This window comes from Dreissena polymorpha, chromosome 14 (genome assembly GCF_020536995.1).
Source record: "Dreissena polymorpha isolate Duluth1 chromosome 14, UMN_Dpol_1.0, whole genome shotgun sequence".
Taxonomy (NCBI): domain Eukaryota; kingdom Metazoa; phylum Mollusca; class Bivalvia; order Myida; family Dreissenidae; genus Dreissena; species Dreissena polymorpha.
The window spans coordinates 25,327,289-25,348,126 of record NC_068368.1 but is presented as its reverse complement, the minus strand read 5'-3'; the positions used below and the strand labels follow the sequence as shown (position 1 = coordinate 25,348,126).

The 20,838-nt window shown below is 34.9% G+C and overlaps 1 protein-coding gene across 6 annotated transcripts in view; it reads right to left on the bottom strand.

Annotated features, from left to right (window-relative positions):
* Window positions 1–1,024: 1,024 nt before the first annotated feature.
* LOC127858674 (fibroblast growth factor receptor-like 1) overlaps window positions 1,025–20,838 on the bottom strand; it is a 170,200-nt gene continuing 150,386 nt past the window's right edge. For 5 of the 6 annotated variants that reach the window (XM_052395880.1, XM_052395881.1, XM_052395879.1 and 2 more), the window contains exons 4-8: window positions 15,216–15,299; window positions 11,763–12,053; window positions 7,937–8,055; window positions 5,615–5,849; window positions 1,025–4,108 (exon numbers count right to left, since the gene is read on the bottom strand). In XM_052395880.1, the coding sequence (XP_052251840.1) occupies window positions 3,621–4,108; window positions 5,615–5,849; window positions 7,937–8,055; window positions 11,763–12,053; window positions 15,216–15,299 (1,217 nt within the window). In that variant the 3' untranslated portion in view covers window positions 1,025–3,620. The remainder of the gene's footprint in view (window positions 4,109–5,614; window positions 5,850–7,936; window positions 8,056–11,762; window positions 12,054–15,215; window positions 15,300–20,838) is intronic. The other variant, XM_052395882.1, reaches the window with a different exon arrangement.

Sequence of the window (20,838 nt, the reverse complement as noted above, 5' to 3'; positions counted from 1 at the left end):
AGCCTCTTGTTTGTTATCCCTGATATCTGGCACAAGACATTACGCATCTGCATAATACACTCTTTCCTCAGAGCAAAGCTCCTATATTATGTAGCTGTTGTGTCAATTTATTTATGTCCCTGTACAGTAAGGGTCTATGGCTTCTGGCAGCCTATGAACATATATATAACAAAGAAATTTTCTATTCAAATCTTAAATCAAATCTATATCATGATTGTGCAACAAACAAGTAACAACAACAAACTAAAAACAAAGTGCAATGAATTAACTGTGCTATCTAAAGAAGATAATTTGACGAAAAACTAAAAACAGAAACACACAGTTTTTTTATTCTTTGTACTTTTTTGTACTTTAATTCTTTGTCCTACTTGTACACATTCCAGATGGAAATTTATGACACAGTTTTCACTAATACCAAAGTATATCATAAAAGCACACTTGATGAAACAGAACTTTTGTAAAAGAAATAACCATTATTTGAAATACAATAATTACAAGATGGATTTTCCGAGCTTACAAATATTATTAAAATAATTTGTCAAACAAGAGCACTGCCTTGCAGTTGCAGACCGCTCATCTATTTTCTTTTTAAAGGTGAAGGGACTCTCATTTTCAATCACAAAGGAGGGAGGGGTGGAGTGAAGAGGGGTGTATAGTGTGGGGGTGTGGACATTTATTACATTATCTTCCAAAAATGCGAAAAAAAATGCAAAAATGGGGGTGGGTGGGGGGGATTCTTGGGTGCGATGGTTGGACAGTATTTCAAAACATAAAATAATAAAAATAAATATTTGTGTTTTTTAACCGTTTCAAAAAAAAGTAATTTGGGGGTGGGGGGTATAGTGTGAGGGTGTGGTGGTCATTTGTAAGATGATCTTAAAAAAAAAAAATAGGGGGGTGGTGGGGAGGGGGGAGATTCTTCTTGGGTGCGATGGTTGGACAGTATTTCAAACATAAAATAATAAAAATAAATATTTGTGTTTTTAACAAAAAAAAAATTCGGAGGGGGGGGGGGGGGGTGGGGGGGTATAGTGTGAGGGTGTGGTGGTCATTTGTGAGATGATCTTTAAAAAAAAAATTTAGGGGGGGGGGGGAGGGCACAGGGGATGGTTTGGGTGGAGTCTATTGTGGTATGTCAGGTCATTCAAAGGTCAACGTAAAATTCTACTTGCCAGGTACAGTTACCTCATGATAGCATGAAAGTATTTGAAGTTTGAAAGCAATAGCCTTGATACTTAAGAAGTCAAGTGGATCGAAACACAAAATTTAACCATATATTCAAAGTTACTCAGTCAAAAAAGGGCCATAATTCCGTAAAAATGACAACCAGAGTTATGCAACTTGTCCTTTTACTGTACCCTTATGATAGTTTGCGAGTGTTCCAAGTATGAAAGCAATATCTATGATACTTTAGGGGTAAAGTGGACCAAAACACAAAACTTAACCAAATTTTAAATTTCTAAGTATAAAGGGCCCATAATTTCGTCCAAATGCCAGTCATATTTACATAACTTTGCCTGCACAGTCCCCTTATGATAGTTAATAAGTGTTGCAAGTATGAAAGCAATAGCTTTGATACTGTAGGAATAAAGTGGACCTAAACACAAAACTTAACCAAATTTTCAATTTTCTAAGTATAAAAAGGGCACATAATTCTGTCCAAATGCCAGTCAGAGTTACATTACTTTGCCTGCACAGTCCCCTTATGATAGTTAGTAAGTGTACCAAGTTTGAATGCAATAGCATTGATACTTTCTGAGAAAAGTGGACCTAAACGCAAAACTTAACCAAAATTTTCAATTTTCTAAGTATAAAAAGGGCACATAATTCTGTCAAAACGCACGCCAGAGTTATCTAACTTTGCCTGCCCAGTCCTCTCATGATAGTAAGTAAGTGTACCAAGTTTGAATGCAATAGCATTGATACTTTCTGAGAAAAGTGGACCTAAATGCAAAACTTAACCGGACGCCGACGTCAAGGTGATGACAATAGCTCTTTTTTTTTTTTCAAAAAATAGATGAGCTAAAAAAGAAAAGAAATTATTTTTTATTTAAATTACCAATTCTTTAAGAACCTTCATAAACATGGGCCCTTGTATTCCAAAGATTTACCTTCAACTTTCAACATCTATCAAGAAAGCACCTTTTCATTCAGGAAACCTTCCAACTTAAACTCAATTATCAACATTTCCAAAAATGTATTTTTTCATGCAAACCAAACAGATTCAAAGAGCACTCGTACACAAAATCAAATTTTCAGCAACAAGAAAATTACCCCAAAAATAAACAGCTTTTTCTACAAAATTGCGTTCAAAATACATACTTCAAAAATATAAAATAGCAATAAACAAATATGAAAACATATGAGTATCTCAAACAGATGGCTTTAAAATACATATTTCAGACACATTTCACTGTATTTCAAAATAAAACTCGTTTTATGGATATTGTCTTTTTTCTTCCAATTACAAAGAATAAAAAAACACCAGAGGGCTATAACCACAACACCAAATGCCCAGAATTATTAGCACCATGATTGCTTGCTTTTGTTGCATGCACCATTGACATCAAAAAAAGCACATGTAAAATAAATGTTTAACAACGCTTTACAAAATGAACTTTATTCTCAAGGTTATCATACAGAAAAATTAAGAGAACAAATAATACATTATGTAAAATTAAACTTCATCTTTTCACAAATATGTTAAGTTGTTAAGTATATATAATATGACTCCATATTATTTCAATTTAAGAGATATAATCTGTAATATTCATATTCATTTTTGCAAGGTACAGTACAGTATTGAAAATATTTTGTTCTTCCAAAATCATTCTAAGACATCACAAATCAAAGTCTAAAAAGTTACAAGTCTTAAAACACTTGGCAAATTCCAAACATGGAAGAACAGTGTTCTCTCTTTTGCAAATACAAAAGCAACATATGACTTTCTATGGCTCATGCCTAACATTGATATGTGATATTTTTATCATTAAAACTTCCTTCCACTTTCGCATGAATGTAAATTTACTAGCCATCATTAGCTTCCAAATATTTATGCTTAAAAAAATAAAAATATTTGTGCTATGAAATTAAATTATATATTAAGATTTGTTAGATTTGCATGTCCATTATTTCAAATTATATCTTTTTTTTCAATACTATAGGAATTGAAAATATAATAATACTCTACAAAATGCAAGAATGGACTTTTATACATGTGCATTTCAATAGACTTTAAATCTATAATACTTTATAATAATTATAATACTCACATACATAATAATAAATAACAAGTAAACGTATATACCAGATATGCCTGTACAAAATCTTAAACCTACTAGACAAATATCATTCTGAAAGAACGTCTCAATGAACTACTTTTTCTCTTCTCACACAACCCTACGTATCACTACACTGACTTGATTTAAAATTATCACAGTAATATGACAAATGGCGGTGAACCAAGAGGTTCACCCTTCGATTCAATAGCACATTGATCAGTTACACCTACATAATAACACAGTTTGTCAATGTGATTGAGTATGAGTACAATGTTACCATAGGAACGATATGCAGTCAACATATTCAAGGTCAATACAGCCGAGGTCAAGACAAGGCTGCTATTGTGACTGACCATAGTTGTATGGATGTGGGTGGTGACCCGGCTGTTGAGGATGATGTTGGCAGCGGGACACGGATGAAATGTCTGAGTAGAAATCAAGACTATGATTTTGGGACGACATCTTGTCAACATATACAGATCTCACGCCACTTGGAGGCCCTTTCTGCGTGACTACAGGGGCCAATGGCACGGTTTGATGAAAAGGCTGCTGCGGTGTAAAATTGTCTCTCTCCTGAGTAGGCACAGCATTAAACCTAGTGTTTCTACTCGCGGCCCGAGCATTGGCCTGCGTGTTGCACTTCCTCCGCCGCTTCAGAACGAATATTGCGACCGCTACTATCACCACCGCCACACAGGCAGGTATGGCAATGATGAGTGGCAAGCTGCCGTTACCAGGGTTACCAGTACTGCCTGACAGCTTGTGATTGTCCGAGTATCCAGTGTTTATGGTGCGAGGTCTGTCGTCCCAACCCTCAATAGCATCCCCTGCACAAAACAATTATTGTTTGATTTATCATTGTTTATTGGCCATTTGGAGCTGAGTTGCATAGGAATGAAACAATTATGACATTAGATGGTGTTAAATAACCATGCATAAGAAGGAAAAATAGTAATATACCGGGTATTAGCAAAACTAGAAATATGTCCAAGACACTGATGTCCCCATATATATCAACTGCATATTCTATGTGGACAAAAAGAAAAAGGACCTGCATTCAGCCACAACTGATCGCTGTAAAACATTATTCTTTACAATCATTTACAACTTAAGGTCATTCAGCGGTGGAAGTTTGAGCAAAATCTGCCAGGAAGTTCAAAGAGTTGAAAACACAAAATTGTGAGACTATTTATTCCAAAATGGAAAAACAGAGAAAGGGTCATAGTTCTGCCCAATTATTTCCCAGCCAAAATTCCTGAATGGACGCTTATCTACACATTAGGGTCATTCAACTGTGAGTTTAAGCGAGATTCACTTTGTTCTTTAACAAGACTAAAACACACAGACAAAGGGCCATAATTATTACAAATTTTGCCCAAGCCAAAATTCCTTTCTTGATAATAATCTACTTATTCAAAAAATAAAATAGTTAAAGTTTGAGCAGGATCAACCCAATTCTTAAAAAGGAGTAAAAAAACTAGCTTTAAGACCTGACCAAATGAGAAAGGGCCATAACTCTGCCATCATTTGAAGTAATACAAATTTCTTGAGAATAATCATTTAAGCATTGGGGTCTTTCATCTGTGAATGTTTTAGGGAGATCCAACAAGTTTTAGGGCATAAAGACAGATGTATGGACTGACAAGTGCAATGCTTATTGTCTCCCATCTCCCACACCAATAGGGGGGGAGGGAGGGGTTTGATAAAAAGAATGATAACAACAAAACTAAAATGTTTTAAACCTGATCTTATATGCTGTAATTTTAATAAAAATGTCATTTACTTTTCTCAGGAAAGTGACATTTTTTGAAACTGTTTATATTTGGGTACATTGACAGCATTAGATGGTTGTCGTAGTGTGGTGGATATGGTGTCTGCCTAGCAACCAAGAGTTCACGGGTTCGATCCCCACTGTGGGAGCGTTCTTAAGATCTCCCCCATAGACACCAAGTACTGGTTTTAGTCCCAGGAAATAGACTCGAGATCATTTCAAATAAGCCTTCAGCTTTCAATGCAATAGAGCTTAAATACATAGGTTTAAACTAACAGCATTAATTGGACTGTGCTCTGTAAAAGTCTGCACAGGCTAATCAGGGACGACACTTTCCACCTAAACTGGATGTTTGCTTAGAAGAGACTTTTTTTAAACGAAAAATATTATAAAAGCGGAAAGTGTCGTCCCTGATAAGCCTGTGGGCACATGCATAAAACCACCTTTTCACGGACCACAGCCCAATTATGTTCTTTTCCTATTGTGTATCATATTCTAATATCCATATGAAATGAAAGCATTCAGAGGCTCTTGGAAGCAGGCCCTCATATTAATAACAAACCTGTCTTAATAGTCAAGAAGGCACTTCTAAAACTGTATCCCAGAGTGTTTGTCCCCAGACATATATACATGCCGACATCCGACTGTTTAACGTTCTTGATGATGAGCTTGTTGACATAGTACCCGTCCCGCGGGTGAACATCATCCGTCTTAAGAACAAGGAACTTCTCATCCTTGACCTCGAAGATGGAGTCGTTGGTGTTGAAGATCGTGTCCCGGTCCAGGCGCTTTAACCACTGGATTATTGTAAGTGTGACATTTACAATTTGTAAGTGTGAAATATGGGATTTTTAAGTGTGAAATAAGATATCTGGTTGTGTGCAATTTGAGATTTGTACAAGTGAAATATGAGATTTTAAAGTATGAAATATGAGATTTCTATGTTTGATATATGAGGTTTGTATGTGTGATATTGAGACAATAACACACAGCAGAGCTGGGCCGGGCGTCTATAATCGGCCCGCTGCCGACATAATGGCCCGAGGGCCATTATTCGACAAGGGCCGATTGTAGACGCCCGGCCCATCTCTGTCGTGTGTTATCGTTTATATCACATATAATACTATTTTGGTCCTTCACGAAAATTTATACAAAAACAGCTTTCCGTACTTTTATTTTCATTCAATTGATTACGCAATTTATGACGTACCTCATGTGACGTCATTTCAATGACGAAACTACCTAAACTCTCTGGATTTTAGGACAACAACAAATCGGACTTGGAGTGTTTTATTTAACAGTTAAATATTTTGTTAAGCATCGAACAATTAGTGTGTGTGTTTACGATGGATTAATATGATATTATGAATGTAAATAACAGTGTTGAGATATAAAACTAGAATGAAACTGGTGAGACTGCATTTTCGATTTCGTTAAAATGTCGACTCGAATAACGCGATGTTTTGTTGAACAATTGATGGATTATGCCTAAATTTAAGATAAGCGTCAGTGAATGGTTCTTTAACTGTTTGAAGAAAATCGATGTTGAATTGAAATGGTAATTTCTTTGACGAATACGTCCTTCTTTTGTCAATCGATCAAAGAATGTCTATCCTCAAAGAATTGCCTGCTTACATCCAGTCCTTTTAAATCGAAAAGATGGATGACGATGGAGAAATGTGTCCAGAATTTACTTCGTCATGGAAGCAAATTAAATTTTACGAAAATAAACACGGTTATAATACAACTTCGGTGAGTAGAACAATAACCAGTAGATGATGTTTTACTTCTTTATAGCTAAGAATGAATGTGGACGCTAATTGTTCAGTATAAGCCGCGCGATCCCATTCTTTTCTGATATGAAAAATCGGCCCTAGGGCTGATATAAGTTATATTGGCCCGCTAGATACGAATAACGGCCCACTCGCGACATCATTTTGTTACTATTTATAGTAACGATATGTGATATACGAGATTTGTTAGTGTGAAATATGATAAATGTCACTCAGATATGCATTTTAATGCTTTTGTGGTCCCTAAGAAAATCAAATTAAATTAAGGACCTTTCTTACTAGATTCAAGTTTTAAAGGATTATCCATTCCAACCCTAAGATACCTATGAGCAGCAAACAGCATAAAACCTGAACAGCTTACAGTTACTTGCAGGCTGTTCTGGTTTTAGGCTGGTTGCATAATAGCCATTTTCTCTTTGCTTCTGAAAGGTTTAATTTGGGAGGTGGGAAAATATTCAAGAGAAATTTTGTGAATAATTAAATGCAATCATTATAATTAGTATATTCATGAGCATCAACCACTGGTACAAGAGGGAAATTGGACGAAATGTGAACAGGAGCTTGTTGAAGTATAGAGTTTAAGTTTGTTCCATTTTTGTGTCATGACATGTTATATTATCAATGGAGGAAAAGTTAGCGATGTGTGCATGAAAATATTCTCCTTTTTAAATTTGAATATTAGTGTTATAAAATAAAAACAGTTTAAAAATTGAGTGAATTAGATACGCATTAATGTGAATACTTATAGCAAGAGAGAATAAGATATAAGATAACTTTAAAATGAAAACTCAGAGCAGGGTATGTGATAATATAAAAAGTTTCTTAACCCATTTATGCCTAGTGGACTCTCCCATCCTTCTATATTGAATAAATTTATTTCCAAAATTAGGGATGTCTTGTATATTTATTTCTATATTTAGAATATTTCTTACAGAAATTCCTTTAAGCAAACAGTGCAGACCCTGATGAGAACGCCGCATCATGCGGCGTCTCATCTGGGTCTACGCTGTTTGCAAAGGCCTTTTTTTCTAGATGCTAGGCATAAATGGGTTAATATTGAGATAAAAGGTAATCTAGTACACAACACATACCCTAATATGGGGCTTTACTTTGCTCTTCACCTTGCACTGGAAGGTTGCTAAACCACCAATAGGGACTGTCTCATTCAGCGGGTCGGGTCCTATCAGCGTGGCCTGGGTATCAATCTTCCCTAAAAACAATAATTATTATTTAACCCTTTACCACTTAGATACTTATTTTGACGCATTTCAAGTCCCTTAGTGAAGTTTAATAAAGACCTTTCCTACTACATGCAAGTTTTGAAGGGTTCGTTTCTAACCCTTAGATACCGATGATCAGCAAACAGAATAGAAACTGAACAGACAGTGAGTTACTCGCAGACTGTTCTGGTTTTATGCTGTTTGCACATAGCCATATTCAGTTGACTTTTAAGTGGGAAAGAGTTTATCGTAATGTTTATATGTGTCTTCATCTTTTATTCCAATCACATAAATATACAAGCCTTTCTCTGGGAAAAACAGTTTGAACAGGCTTATCAGGGACAACACTTTACGCTTTCATAGCATTATTTATTTAAAGGAAGTCTCTCCATAGAAAAAATCAAGTTTAGGCGGAAAGTGTCGTCCCTGATTAGCCTGTGTTGACTGCACAGGCTTATCTGGGTGGACACTTTACACACATGCATTAAACCCCCTCTTTTCCAATATCAACAAGAATAAAGTGAAACTGAAACGCTAAATACATGTGCATAGGTAGATTGTTAACTTGGAAATAATATCTTTCGTGGAGTATAATGAATAACTCGGTGTTCCCATGATACCAGGTTCAGTTCCCATTAAATAGCTTGCTGAAACAAGCAATGGGGACTAGGAACATTTGTAAATGTACTGAAAGCATCACTTGAGGCTTACAAATTCAAATGATCATACTAATACTTATTTTGTAACATGAACAAACACATCTGCATTGCATCGGTAAACAAGATTGAGAGTAAGAAAGAGTTCTGATACCATTTAAGATCAGAAACTGTTACAATTAAGCATCAATTTCAAGTACCTTACCATCCATTACTATAATGAATTATCAAGATATCAAGACAGTGTGTTTAATTTATACAGTGGCGTATCATAGACTATTATAACTGATGAATTTAACCTGCTGAACCCCCCCCCCCCCTAATCCCATCATTGCTACTTTAAATTACACAATAAAATAAATATTGTATTTTCATACGGCTTAATAACCAAGAAAATTGTTTAAAAAATCATTTTTGATAATAAGGGCATTTTTTTTTTATCTTATATACATTAAGATGCTCAATACATCATCCAGCATGAAAACTTGTGCCCTCATTTTAAGCATTTTTTTTTAAATAGCCAAGCAATTTACAACCTCTCATCCACTTATTTGGTGATGGCATTGCTTTGTTTTCTCCTTGATAATAAATTCAAGTCCGTTTCATGACTAAACTGTTTGTGAAGTCTGGTCTTTCTTATCTTTACTTTTTATAACACATGGGTGTTTTTTATAACACATGGTGTCCAAGTCATTAGAAAGCGTGATTCATGACTATCGTGATATATGACAACATGACTGTTATCTATTTCTTGGAAAAAAAAAATCTTTTTTTCTAATACACATGATCATTATCATCATAAATTATTATTTCACACTTTAAAGTCATTGTTTGATTCCTTTTGATTTTACAATAATATGATTAAATGAAACATTCTAAAACACACTTAATGTAAAAGACAGTGCCTTCCACAGGAATTTTTTCACACGCCCCGGGACCATTAGAGGTCAGTTATGGAGGGCAGTCCTCTCCATACCTTTACTTTTTTTTACATGTATATATGAAATAATTTGGTGCGTTATTACTTCCAAGAAAAAAAACCCAGCTATAAAGTAATTGATAACAACATTTTTTAATTGTTTAACCATTACAGGCCTCCTGTAGATACGCATAAGCCAGACCAGATTGATTCCCCAATCCATCAGTATCAACGAGACTATCAATTACTTCATACTGACTTCTTTTCGCGTAGCTTTTCATTACCCGATAATCCTGTATATTCCATTTTTCAAACCAGATTCTGATAAAAAATGAGGATAAAACTAAAAGTGCTCAAGAATAAAGAATTTATAAATAAACATTCGTCATCTTTCGTAAGTATCAAATGAATTTTGGCCCATGTGACTATTTAAAGATTAGAAGAAATAACGTCCTATTGGGACGGGGGTTTTCCCACTGAAAATGCATAAATTGCCAGACGTTTTGTTTGCGTTTTTATACAACAAATCACACACCCACACTTACCATGTGACGCTGTACATGTCTGCATAATTTTCGCGCACTTTTTATTGAGACAAAGGAAAAACACAAGATACATAGAATACATGAACACTGTTTATTTGAATCTAAACTTTGGTAATGTTGCATTACCTTTAAAATTCAGAAGCGCGTTTAGGATTAAACATTATGCTAAATTGAGAATTCAACAAAACATTTATAGTTGTGTGTAATAAATTCAACAATAATTTGTAAAAACGCTTAACGAGTCCAATCAATGTTTTGACCATGTTATGCATGAAATGCACAATTTCCACAAGGATTACGCTCGGTTGCCATCATCAGTCTTCTAAGTAATTTTCCGATATTTTATTGTTGAGGTGTACACTTTAGGGATAGACGAGTGTGGTAGGGAACGAAGACAACAAACTGTTTCAAAACCACACATTTTTTACAATAACCTCCCTCGTTGTCTGTATGATTTTACTGCAAGTATTGAATGCTGCGAGTTCTGTCACTCATCAGAAGCATGCACTCTCATTGGTCAATATCTATTTTCCAATACAGGGACGCTCTGCCTTTAGGCAGGATTTAGTTAGATAATGAGATACATTTCATTGACAGAGAGTTGTAAATCGGCTATAAAAATATTCGGAGAAGTTGATATGGCTCTGATCTTAAGAATGGTTAGTTGCAGTTATTGAAAAATACCCTTACAGGCACATTTCAAGCGCCCGGAGGACTCTGATTTCGAAAGCCTCCAGGCGAGGGACTGTTAAATGGCCTGTGGAAAGCACTGGTATAAGCTGGTTAAAAAGCATGTGACAGCTATTATATGTGGGCTAAATTAACAACTACGTTTTATGTAGTGCCTGAAATCTTAGGTTTTGGAATGTATCTATAATCATATGGGTATAAATGTACATAGGTGATAAGCTGATAACTTACATAAAATTGCCAGGACGTTTTCTACTTTTATTAGTTTCTTTGGGGCCAATATTTGCCATTCCCTCATGTTATTTTGTTCAAAGATGCATTTAAAACAAAACTGATGTTTATTCATACTTTTCAATCACACTGCTATAAATTATAAAATTAGAATTTCTCTGCTCTGCCATTTTTTTCCGGAACTTCAACTAAAAACTGAGATACTTATTTACCTTAAAATAAGGGTGAAATGGTGGATCCCCAATAAACAAAGGTCTAAAAGCCTTAAGGTCATTACAATTAATATCTATGACTATGCAAAAAGCTCTAGTTTAAGCATATCAAATTAAGAAGTTAACTCATCCATCATCTTTCAGAAGTATTTTGAACTGTGCTGCTAAATAATGCACCGAAATTCCTATAAAATAGTAAAGTATAGGAGTGGGAATGCAATAGGCAAAACAAATTGATTGACTAGAAGCACATATCCAGCAAATCCTGGGCATTTTCTAGTAACAGAAATGTGTGGAATGTACTTTTTATTTTTTTTTTGCTTACCACCAAATAAGACTGAAAAAATGCAGCACAACGATAAACACAAATAAACAGAAAGAAGCAGGACAGAATATTGCAAACTGCAGAAGGAACAAAAAAGAAGGGAAGTATTTCATTCTCACCTATAACTTCTACAGAATATGTAAAATTAATAAAGCCATGCTTGTTGGACACAACACACTGGTAGCTCCCGCTGTCGCTTTCTTTGAGGTTCCGTAACTTCAGCGTCCAGTGTTTTTTAGACGCGCTTTCTTCCTCGCTGAAACTCAAAACCTGCGTGCTATCCTTGATCCATTGAACATCAGGGGGTGGGTCACCGCCTGCATTGCACCGAAGTCGTAAGGTGCTCCCAAGAGGTCGATGATGATCGCGCTTGTTCATCATACGATCGACCTCCGTGAAGAAAGGTTTGGCTGAAGACCAATAATATGGTACAGCATGCAACACTTACATGTACAAGCCACTATCCTACACGTATACATACGCCCAGGGAAACGATACAAGTGAGTTTTATGATCTTTGCATTTTTTAATTCAGCCTCGCTCTGCGATAACTGGGCTTAATGCATGCGGTCCCATACTAGGCAGTGCAGTCCACACAGGCTTATCAGGGTTGGCACTTTCCACTTGTATGGAATTTTTCTATTTAAGGAAGTTTTTAAGCAAAAATTTAATTTTGGAGTAAAGAGATGGCCCTGATTAGCATGTGCAGACTGCACAGGCTAATCTGTGACAACACTTTATGCTTATGCCTTAAGCCCTGTTTTCCCAGAAAGCGGCCAAATTGTAAGCAGATTAAAGTGTCTAAAAACTAGATTAGTGTGCATTTAAAAGCAATGTGTGTTTGGAATTTATATTCCAGTTTAATACAATATATTATATTTATTAACTTTGTCTACCGTAATGTACTTAATACATTAATACGTTGAAAGATCATTTACATACACACTTCAAATGATATAATACCTTGAACATAAGTAAAGCAAACACCTTGCAAAAATCATAAATTAAGAAAGGCTTTAGCAAAATAAGGACCTGCACGATTTTTACGATATACAGACAAATAGGGCAAACAAACTCAACAGAAATAAGCCATGAGACAAAAACAATAGCAACATGCTGCTTCATTCCTGGGTCCACAAGTTTTCAATCAGGAATTTATTGAGCCATGCAATCGCTGCTTCTTATAAATAATTGGCTTAAAACTGTTTTTTGCTTGGTTGTTGGATATTTTGCAGTTTTTAACAGTACTACAGTCATATTATTGTGACTAGTTAAACTACTCACAATTTCCTGGAATAACCTGGCTTTATTCAGTTTACCAGTACTAATTGCAAAATTAATGCTCGAGGCAGAAACCTTAAATTGCCTTCGTTGAATCAGAAAGGGGGGAGGGGATTGCTGCATAAATATTTTCAGTTAAAATTGAAGTTCACCAAGAGTGCATTAAAATATTTTTGTTCATCCTGAATCAGTGAAGTATATTTTTATTTAGATCAAGACAATATAATTAGTGACAGTCATGCAGTTATGTAGCTCATTAAGGCTTAATTTTAAAATCAATGGCATAATTAAATATGTATGCAAATTATGCATTGTACAGGTGTCTTCTAAGCCAACTTGTGAAGTTATACAAATTTAACAGAAATATGTTAAAATATGGACCAGCATGTGACAACTTAAAATGTACAGTATACTCCCTTGATATCGCACCTCCAGCTTTGACATTTGATATCTATTTTAGGTTACCTAACTCACTTAAATTAAAAATACAGTTTACACCTTTTATAGTTTCTAAACGTCCCAGTTCTGAGAGAAATAACTCCCTTTAAATATCCTTTCTATACAAGGCTAAATAACAGTTCTCTCTTTCATAGCATTTCTGAGCAACATTCCATTTACTTTATAGATTGTGACTCAAATTGACACAAAGTTTATAATAAACCTTTTTAAATATTTTTTCATTTTGGTTAGTTACTGAAAGTGATACTCCCTACCTGAACATATCTTCAGTATTTTACAAAGGAAAACTTTTATTCATACCAATATCCTTTGATTCTACTGCTGTATGCCATACATTTTGTTTATTATTCTCCAATGCTTACAAATAATAATGATACTTTGCATAAATCATATTCTCCAGCAGTTCATGCTTAAAAAATAACTTATTTTTATCTGTTTGTAAATGTGTGTATGTTATTCCTGTATAGATGGCAGCATAAAGCAGTTGAACTGACCAACTCAGTTTGTGCAAAACTTCCTACATCAGCAAAAACTTTGCCATATATTGATGGATTTTAAAATAATTATACACAAATGTAAACCATCATAAGACGCTGTGTTGCATGAAACACCCGTATCCCTAAGTCAAAGGTCAATGTCACACTGAGAGATCAAGGTATAAATTTGACCATATAAACCATATAAAAGCATGTCCAGAATGTAAATATTTTGTTCATCATGCAATTTAAACAATAATGCACCAAATATTACCACTAACAGCAGACAGCGTACTTCATATAACATGCAAAGGTCAAGATCACACTAAGAGGTCAGGTATCATTTGGCCTAAAATAGGCTTGAACAATCCTGTCTCACCCATAACTTGACGGACTTGGCACAAATGTAAACTATCAAAATAATATGTGCCATTCATACACCTTACCTTAAAGCTCACGGTCACGCTAAGAGGTCAAGTTACCTTTGACCATCAAACATAAATGGAGTTTGAGAATAAAGTGGATTTGGGTCATTTGTCGCATATGTAAATATTTAATTTTTTATAATAATTGATATTTTCAAAACAGGCCGAATTCTGTAGAATTCTGTAGAATTCTGTAGAACATATTTAACAGGACAAAGGTCACTCTGGCAGGCATGTTAAGAAGTAACATCTACCTCCTCCTTTAGTACACCTATCAAGTCCTGCCCTGCCCGATGCAACGCCAACATGTTACCATGGTAACTTACCACCATCTGCTACGACCTTCTTGCTGGAGGCCCCTCCATGAGGGTAGATGCTGTTCCCTTCATTTACAAGACAACATCAACATGTTACCATGGTAACTTACCACCGTCTGCTACAACATCCTTGCTGGAGGCCCCTCCCTGAGGGTAGATGCTGTTCTCTTCATTTACAAGACAACATCAACATGTTACCATGGTAAATTACCACCATCTGTAATTACCTCCTCGCTGGAGGCCCCTCCCTGAAGGTAGATGCTGTTCCCTTCATTTACAAGACAACATCAACATGTTACCATGGTTACTTACCACCGTCTGCTACAACCTCCTCGCTGGAGGCCACTCCCTGAGGGTAGATGCTGTTCCCTTCATTTACAAGACAACATCAACATGTTACCATGGATATTTACCACCGTCTGCTACAACCTCCTCGCTGGAGGCCCCTCCCTGAGGGTAGATGCTGTTCCCTTCATTTACAAGACAACATCAACATGTTACCATGGTAACTTACCACCGTCTGCTACAACCTCCTCCCTGGAGGCCCCTTCCTGAGGGTAGATGCTGTTCCCTTCATTTACAAGACAACATCAACATGTTACCATGGTAACTTACCACCGTCTGCAACGACCTCCTCGCTGGAGGCTCCTCCCTGAGGGTAGATGGTGTTCCCTTCATTTACAAGACCCCTGTCTTTGTCTGAAAATACATCATTGGAAACTTTAGAACAGTTTGTACAAAACATGGATGAATTTTCTTGTCTTAAAGTTCAATAGTTGCAGTTTTTTTATTTTCAACTGTAAGCGTTATTGAAACATGTTTTGTATACAGATTTCAATGTGTTTGGGTTTTCGATATATTGGTTCTAATCTCCAATACATTATTCCATGTGTATCAATTATATTCGTATAATTATGTATAATCAATATATTTTTTAGGAAATATTTAATATATTATCTCATCTAATACTTAAAACCATTTGTCTAACATTTAACATATTTTGTTATTTTCTACACAAAAAGATATGAGCCAATTCATGTATATACTTGTGAAGTTTAACAAGTTGATGAATAGAGAAATGAAAATTTATATTATAACTTTATGAGTTTCTGTTTTTCTTTTGAGGAATGACATTTTCTAAGGTTTCTGTTGTTTTAATCTTGCTGCTTGCAATGTGTCTGCAGATTCACTTCTTACAACATATTACATCTGTGCAAAATATATTCTGCAACAACTGTTTGGGCGTGAAAATCAATTTGAAACCTTTTCTATGTTGACACTTTGTAAATGCATCAGTATCATTTTGCTGTCAAAATATTGAAACAATCTTAGAAAAGATGAAACACTTTGTGAGTCAAGATTAAAATCTTCAAAGAAAAACACATGCGCATATTTTTTGGTTAATCTATGCATAATATACTACTCATATTGCCAATTTCTGGTTTTCCTTTGATCTGCAATAATAGGCTAAATACAATTATTTTTTTCAGTAGGGTGTAGTTATTTTGTGGGGAACATCCATCAAAATATAATGGGGCATTGGCATTTTAAACAGTGAAGGATTATGGGTAAACAAAAGCACAACATGTCATATATTCAATCCCCCATATTGCTTGATAACTTGGCTATTTTAAAACAGTTGTTTGACAAAAAAACTTTACAGGGGGTTCTAGCTTAAGATGTCTTAAAAACATGTTCATGCATAATGTTCTTTTCAAAATCCCTTATAATAAACATGTCAATCATATTGAAATTTATCTCTAGGCATGAACTGCATAATTTCAGTTTTGATTGATGAAGTTGTTTGCGTGCATAATTGTTCAATTATTTATACTTGTCTGGAACATTTGTCTTCCACAGTGTGTATAAATGAGTGTTTCAGTGTATATTAATGTAATAAGTTTAGAAAATAAGGCTGCCATTAATTTTAATTTTGAAAAAAAGAATGACAAATTGCAACAATATCTCAAACAATAAAAATCAACAGTTTTGTTATGCTTGTTTGCTTATATTTTATATTGTTAACAGCATTTTAGACACATCACTTGGCTGTGAAATCTAAACTGCAGTTAAGATTGCAACACAAACAATGACAAACACAATCACGAGTTAGCAATTTAGTCATAGAAATGGTCACAGTCTTGCAAAGACAGGGTCCCATTCCAACCAAAGGGACATTCTCAGAATCTTTTTTTTTAAACACCACATTTGTTCGTTACAAGAAAGGACATTGAGAATGGCTCAATAAGCCCAAGACTTATGATGCTTGCATGCTGTAATAAGTAGACCCTGCTCTGGGAAAATGGGATTAAAAGGGGCCATTTCACAGATTTTGGCATGTTCTGAAGTTATTCATTAAATGCTTTTTATTGATAAATGTAAACATTTGATCGTAAAAGCTGCAGTAAAAACTAAAGAATAAAATTGAAAAAAGGAAAAAAACTTTGCCTGGAGCAGGTTTCGAACCAGTGACCCCTGGAGTCCTGCCGAGGTCCTGAAGTAAAACGCTTATACCCTCTCAGCTATTCTGCCTAGTATACATAGGTGATGTATTTTATACCTTATAAAAGCAATCTTCGTAGTGACACAAAATTTAACGACAACAACAGAACTCTCCAAATTATTCAATCGTTTCGCGTTGCAACGCTTTATAATTTTTTAGGTTTTAAAATCGTCAAAAGATGCATATAATGGCTATATTAGACCAAAGTAAATGTTCAGTAATACTGTTTCCTCACAAATATCATAACTAAAACGAAAATTTGCGAATCTGAAACAACTTTTTTCAATTTTGTCAATTTACCAAAACATGAAAAGATCCCTTTAATGCATGTGCATAAAGTGTCATCCACACAGGCTAATCAGGGACACAATTTTTTGTTAAGAGGAGGTTTCTTCTTTGCAAAAAAATCCAGTTTCGGCACAGTGTTATCCCTGGTTAGCCTGTGTGGACTGCACAGGCTGATCTGGGCCGACACTTTACACACATGCATTAAGCCACATATTCCCAGAGTACGGCGTATACAGAATTAAACAAAGCACACTTAATTTTAATGCAATTTTAAGAATCACTTGTCCTCTTATGAACTAGTAATTTCTGTTTTGTGGAGAAAAAATGTTTGTTTAAAAAATACATTCATCATACAAAGTGCACAACTTTTTTAAGTGCATACATCATTTGTTTGAGCTTTCACATTCATTTTGTTTGCAATCTCAAGTGTTTTCTTATCACATTGTGTGGTTACAATATCTGCAGAATAATTAAGCGGGAAAACTAACAACATGTTATAGCAACATGCATTCAATTATGAAGCATGTAGTTTCCATTCCAAACAACATTATCTTCTAAAATGCATTTTCTTGTTTTAATTTAAAATACATTAAAATTGCATTAGCTGTCAGACAAACAGAAAATAACAACCAATTAAGCCTTTTAGACTAATAATTTACAAGAAAGAAACACTGGTAAATTTTTGTTATCACAGTTTTGTTCCTTTGGTTAAACCTTTCGTTATCAAACCATTACTTGCTGTACAGTTGTTCGCTCCAGGGCTCCAGGAGTCGAAAAACATGCACTCCACCCTCTTGAGAACTATCATACTCCATTATAAATTTTAAACAGGCTTAGAAAAATCAACACAAAGTCATCTGCGTGAATTAAATATGATGTGCATGTGGTATAAACATTTGAAACCCCCGTTCCAAAATTCATTTTCATGATTTCGAGGATGTTTTGAAATATTTGTCGCTTGGATGATTGAATTGGTGTGCCTTTAAATATAATTATTAAATATTGACAAAGAGAATGTAAATAATAGGTAGTCTTACTGAATATTCGTTTATATTCAAAACCTTTAGATTGTTTCATTATTAAACACAAGACTATTACGATTTTGACTGTCTTTATACCATTGGGGCTATTTTAATATTTTGTCGAAGGAACTGATCCCTATTCTGTTTAAGCGTTGCTGCACCTCAGTTAAATGTTTCCCTTAATTGACAGTGTTTTTATATCATGAATTGCGCAATACAGAAATAACCAATATACAGTAAAAACTGATGATTATATTGTAATAAAAATATTTAGGAACCAACTTAATTTGCCTTATTCTTCAAATGTTGGCCTTATTTTTAATTAGACATGTATCATGCCTGATAATCATAACAAAAGTTCAAAAAGTATTTTCTAAAATGCATTCAAACCAATTTTTCTGATGCCTAGCAATCAGGGGGTGCCAAGTTCAATCCCCAGACGGACTGCATTGTCAAGATCTCATCCAAGATACTTCTTTTTCTTCTAACAGATTCAATAATATCTCAATAACCCAAAGACTTTAGATGCAATATAACATGTATACAGTAGCTTTAACTTAATTTGTCAGATTCTTCTTTATTCTGGAATAACAAGTTTAAATGTGTCACAGAAACAGTTAATCAAACTTTTACTACCAACAAGGCAATTCAAGACTGTAATAATATAACAAACACTGTGCAAATCTTAAATGCTTGCCAGAAATGCTTTGCACAGATTAACCCTTTCAGTGCGGGAACCGAATTTTGAAGGCCTTTGCAAACAGTTTGGATCCAGATGAGATGCCACAGAACGTGGCGTCTCATCAGGATCCAAACTGTTTGCTATTCTGATAGTATTCTTTGAAAAAAATTCCAAGAAAATGCTAATTTTAGAAATTCAGCAGACTACATTTTAGCAGAAGACAAATTACCCAGCATGCAAAGGGTTAAAACTGGGCTAATATTTCTTGTTTAATCTACTTTTTCAAGACAAGGCAAGGTGTGAAATATATTACTGATAAATGCATCATAGTCAATTTTCTCAACCTATCAGAATGGCAAGTTCTTATTAAAACCGAAATGTTGTTATTATGCACAACAGATAAGTATTTAATAGCACCCATAAAGTACGGGATATCAGAGATAAATCTTGAAAAAGCAATGAATAATTTACACGTTTATGAACACAATGAGATAATAAAGTAATACATTTTGGCCTCCATCGCTTATATTATTTTTTACTTTTTGTTTTTGTATTTGCTGGTTGAGTGTAAGACTGCAGTATTTTCTTAATTTCTTTTCAGATACAGTTTTTTTCCAGGCAATTCCTCAAACTCTGCAGCAGCTGGGACAAATAATTTTGTCCCTTTTGTCTAATGGAAATTATAATCTCCTTGCAAAAGAAAATGCAAAGTTGCAGCGTATGGTGCAACTTCGCAATGTACATTGCATTTCAATGATTCTTTTGTTCCCTATGTACAGCCAATTAGCATAAAGAGGTCGCAATGTACTTTTTTCTGATCATGTTTTTTTTCTGTGACTCGGGTGGTCTTTTTGTCACATGGTGACAGCATGCGGTATCATTTGCACTTTCCTTGCAAGTTATGCACTTTACCGTCTAAGAGACTTATAATACATTCTAACCCTTTACCCCTTAGATATGTATTTTGAAGCATTTGTAGTACTTTAGAAAGTTACATTCAATAAAATACCTTTCTTACTAAATTCAAGTTTTAAAGGTTTCATTTCCGACCCATAGTTACTGAACAGACTGGGGGTTATTCGCAGGCTGCTCTGGTTTTTATGCAGTTTGCATATAGCCATTTTCACTTTGCCTCTGAGTGGGAAAGGGTTAAAGGAACCTTTTGCCTTATTTTTGGTATAAACCTATTTATTTTGGCTTAATTGCATCAAATCCTTGGACTTATAAATCACTCTGGGGTCCATTCCCTGAGAAGTTTTTGGAAATAGCCTGAAAACGATCCCCGAGTGGGGATCAAACCTTGAACATCTGGGTCGAGTGTGTCCTTCAAGTGTCACTCAATCCCTTATTCAACCAGCAATTTTCTTTGTCCAATTGGGAAAAGTACCCGTACCGGTCCAATTGGGAAAAATCGAGTCGTGAAAACCTCAAAATTGGGAAAAATCAAGTCGTGAAAACCTCAAATTGGAAAATTGGTGTATTTGATTTTTTGCTCCCAAATACTTAAAAATTGATAACCAGGTGTTTTCAAGCTGTCAATATTATATAAACCTAGGTTCAAGCTATAGAGCTGCAAAGGGAAACTAACTAAATGTTGCTTTTAAAAAGCCTTTACCTTTAATTGGGAATTTAAGGACAGCAATTGGGAAATTTGTATTTTTTTCGTAATTGAGAAAGTGCCGTTTACCGGTACTTTATAAAAGAAGGAGGAAAATCGCTGTCAATGGACATATTCCTTCAAGG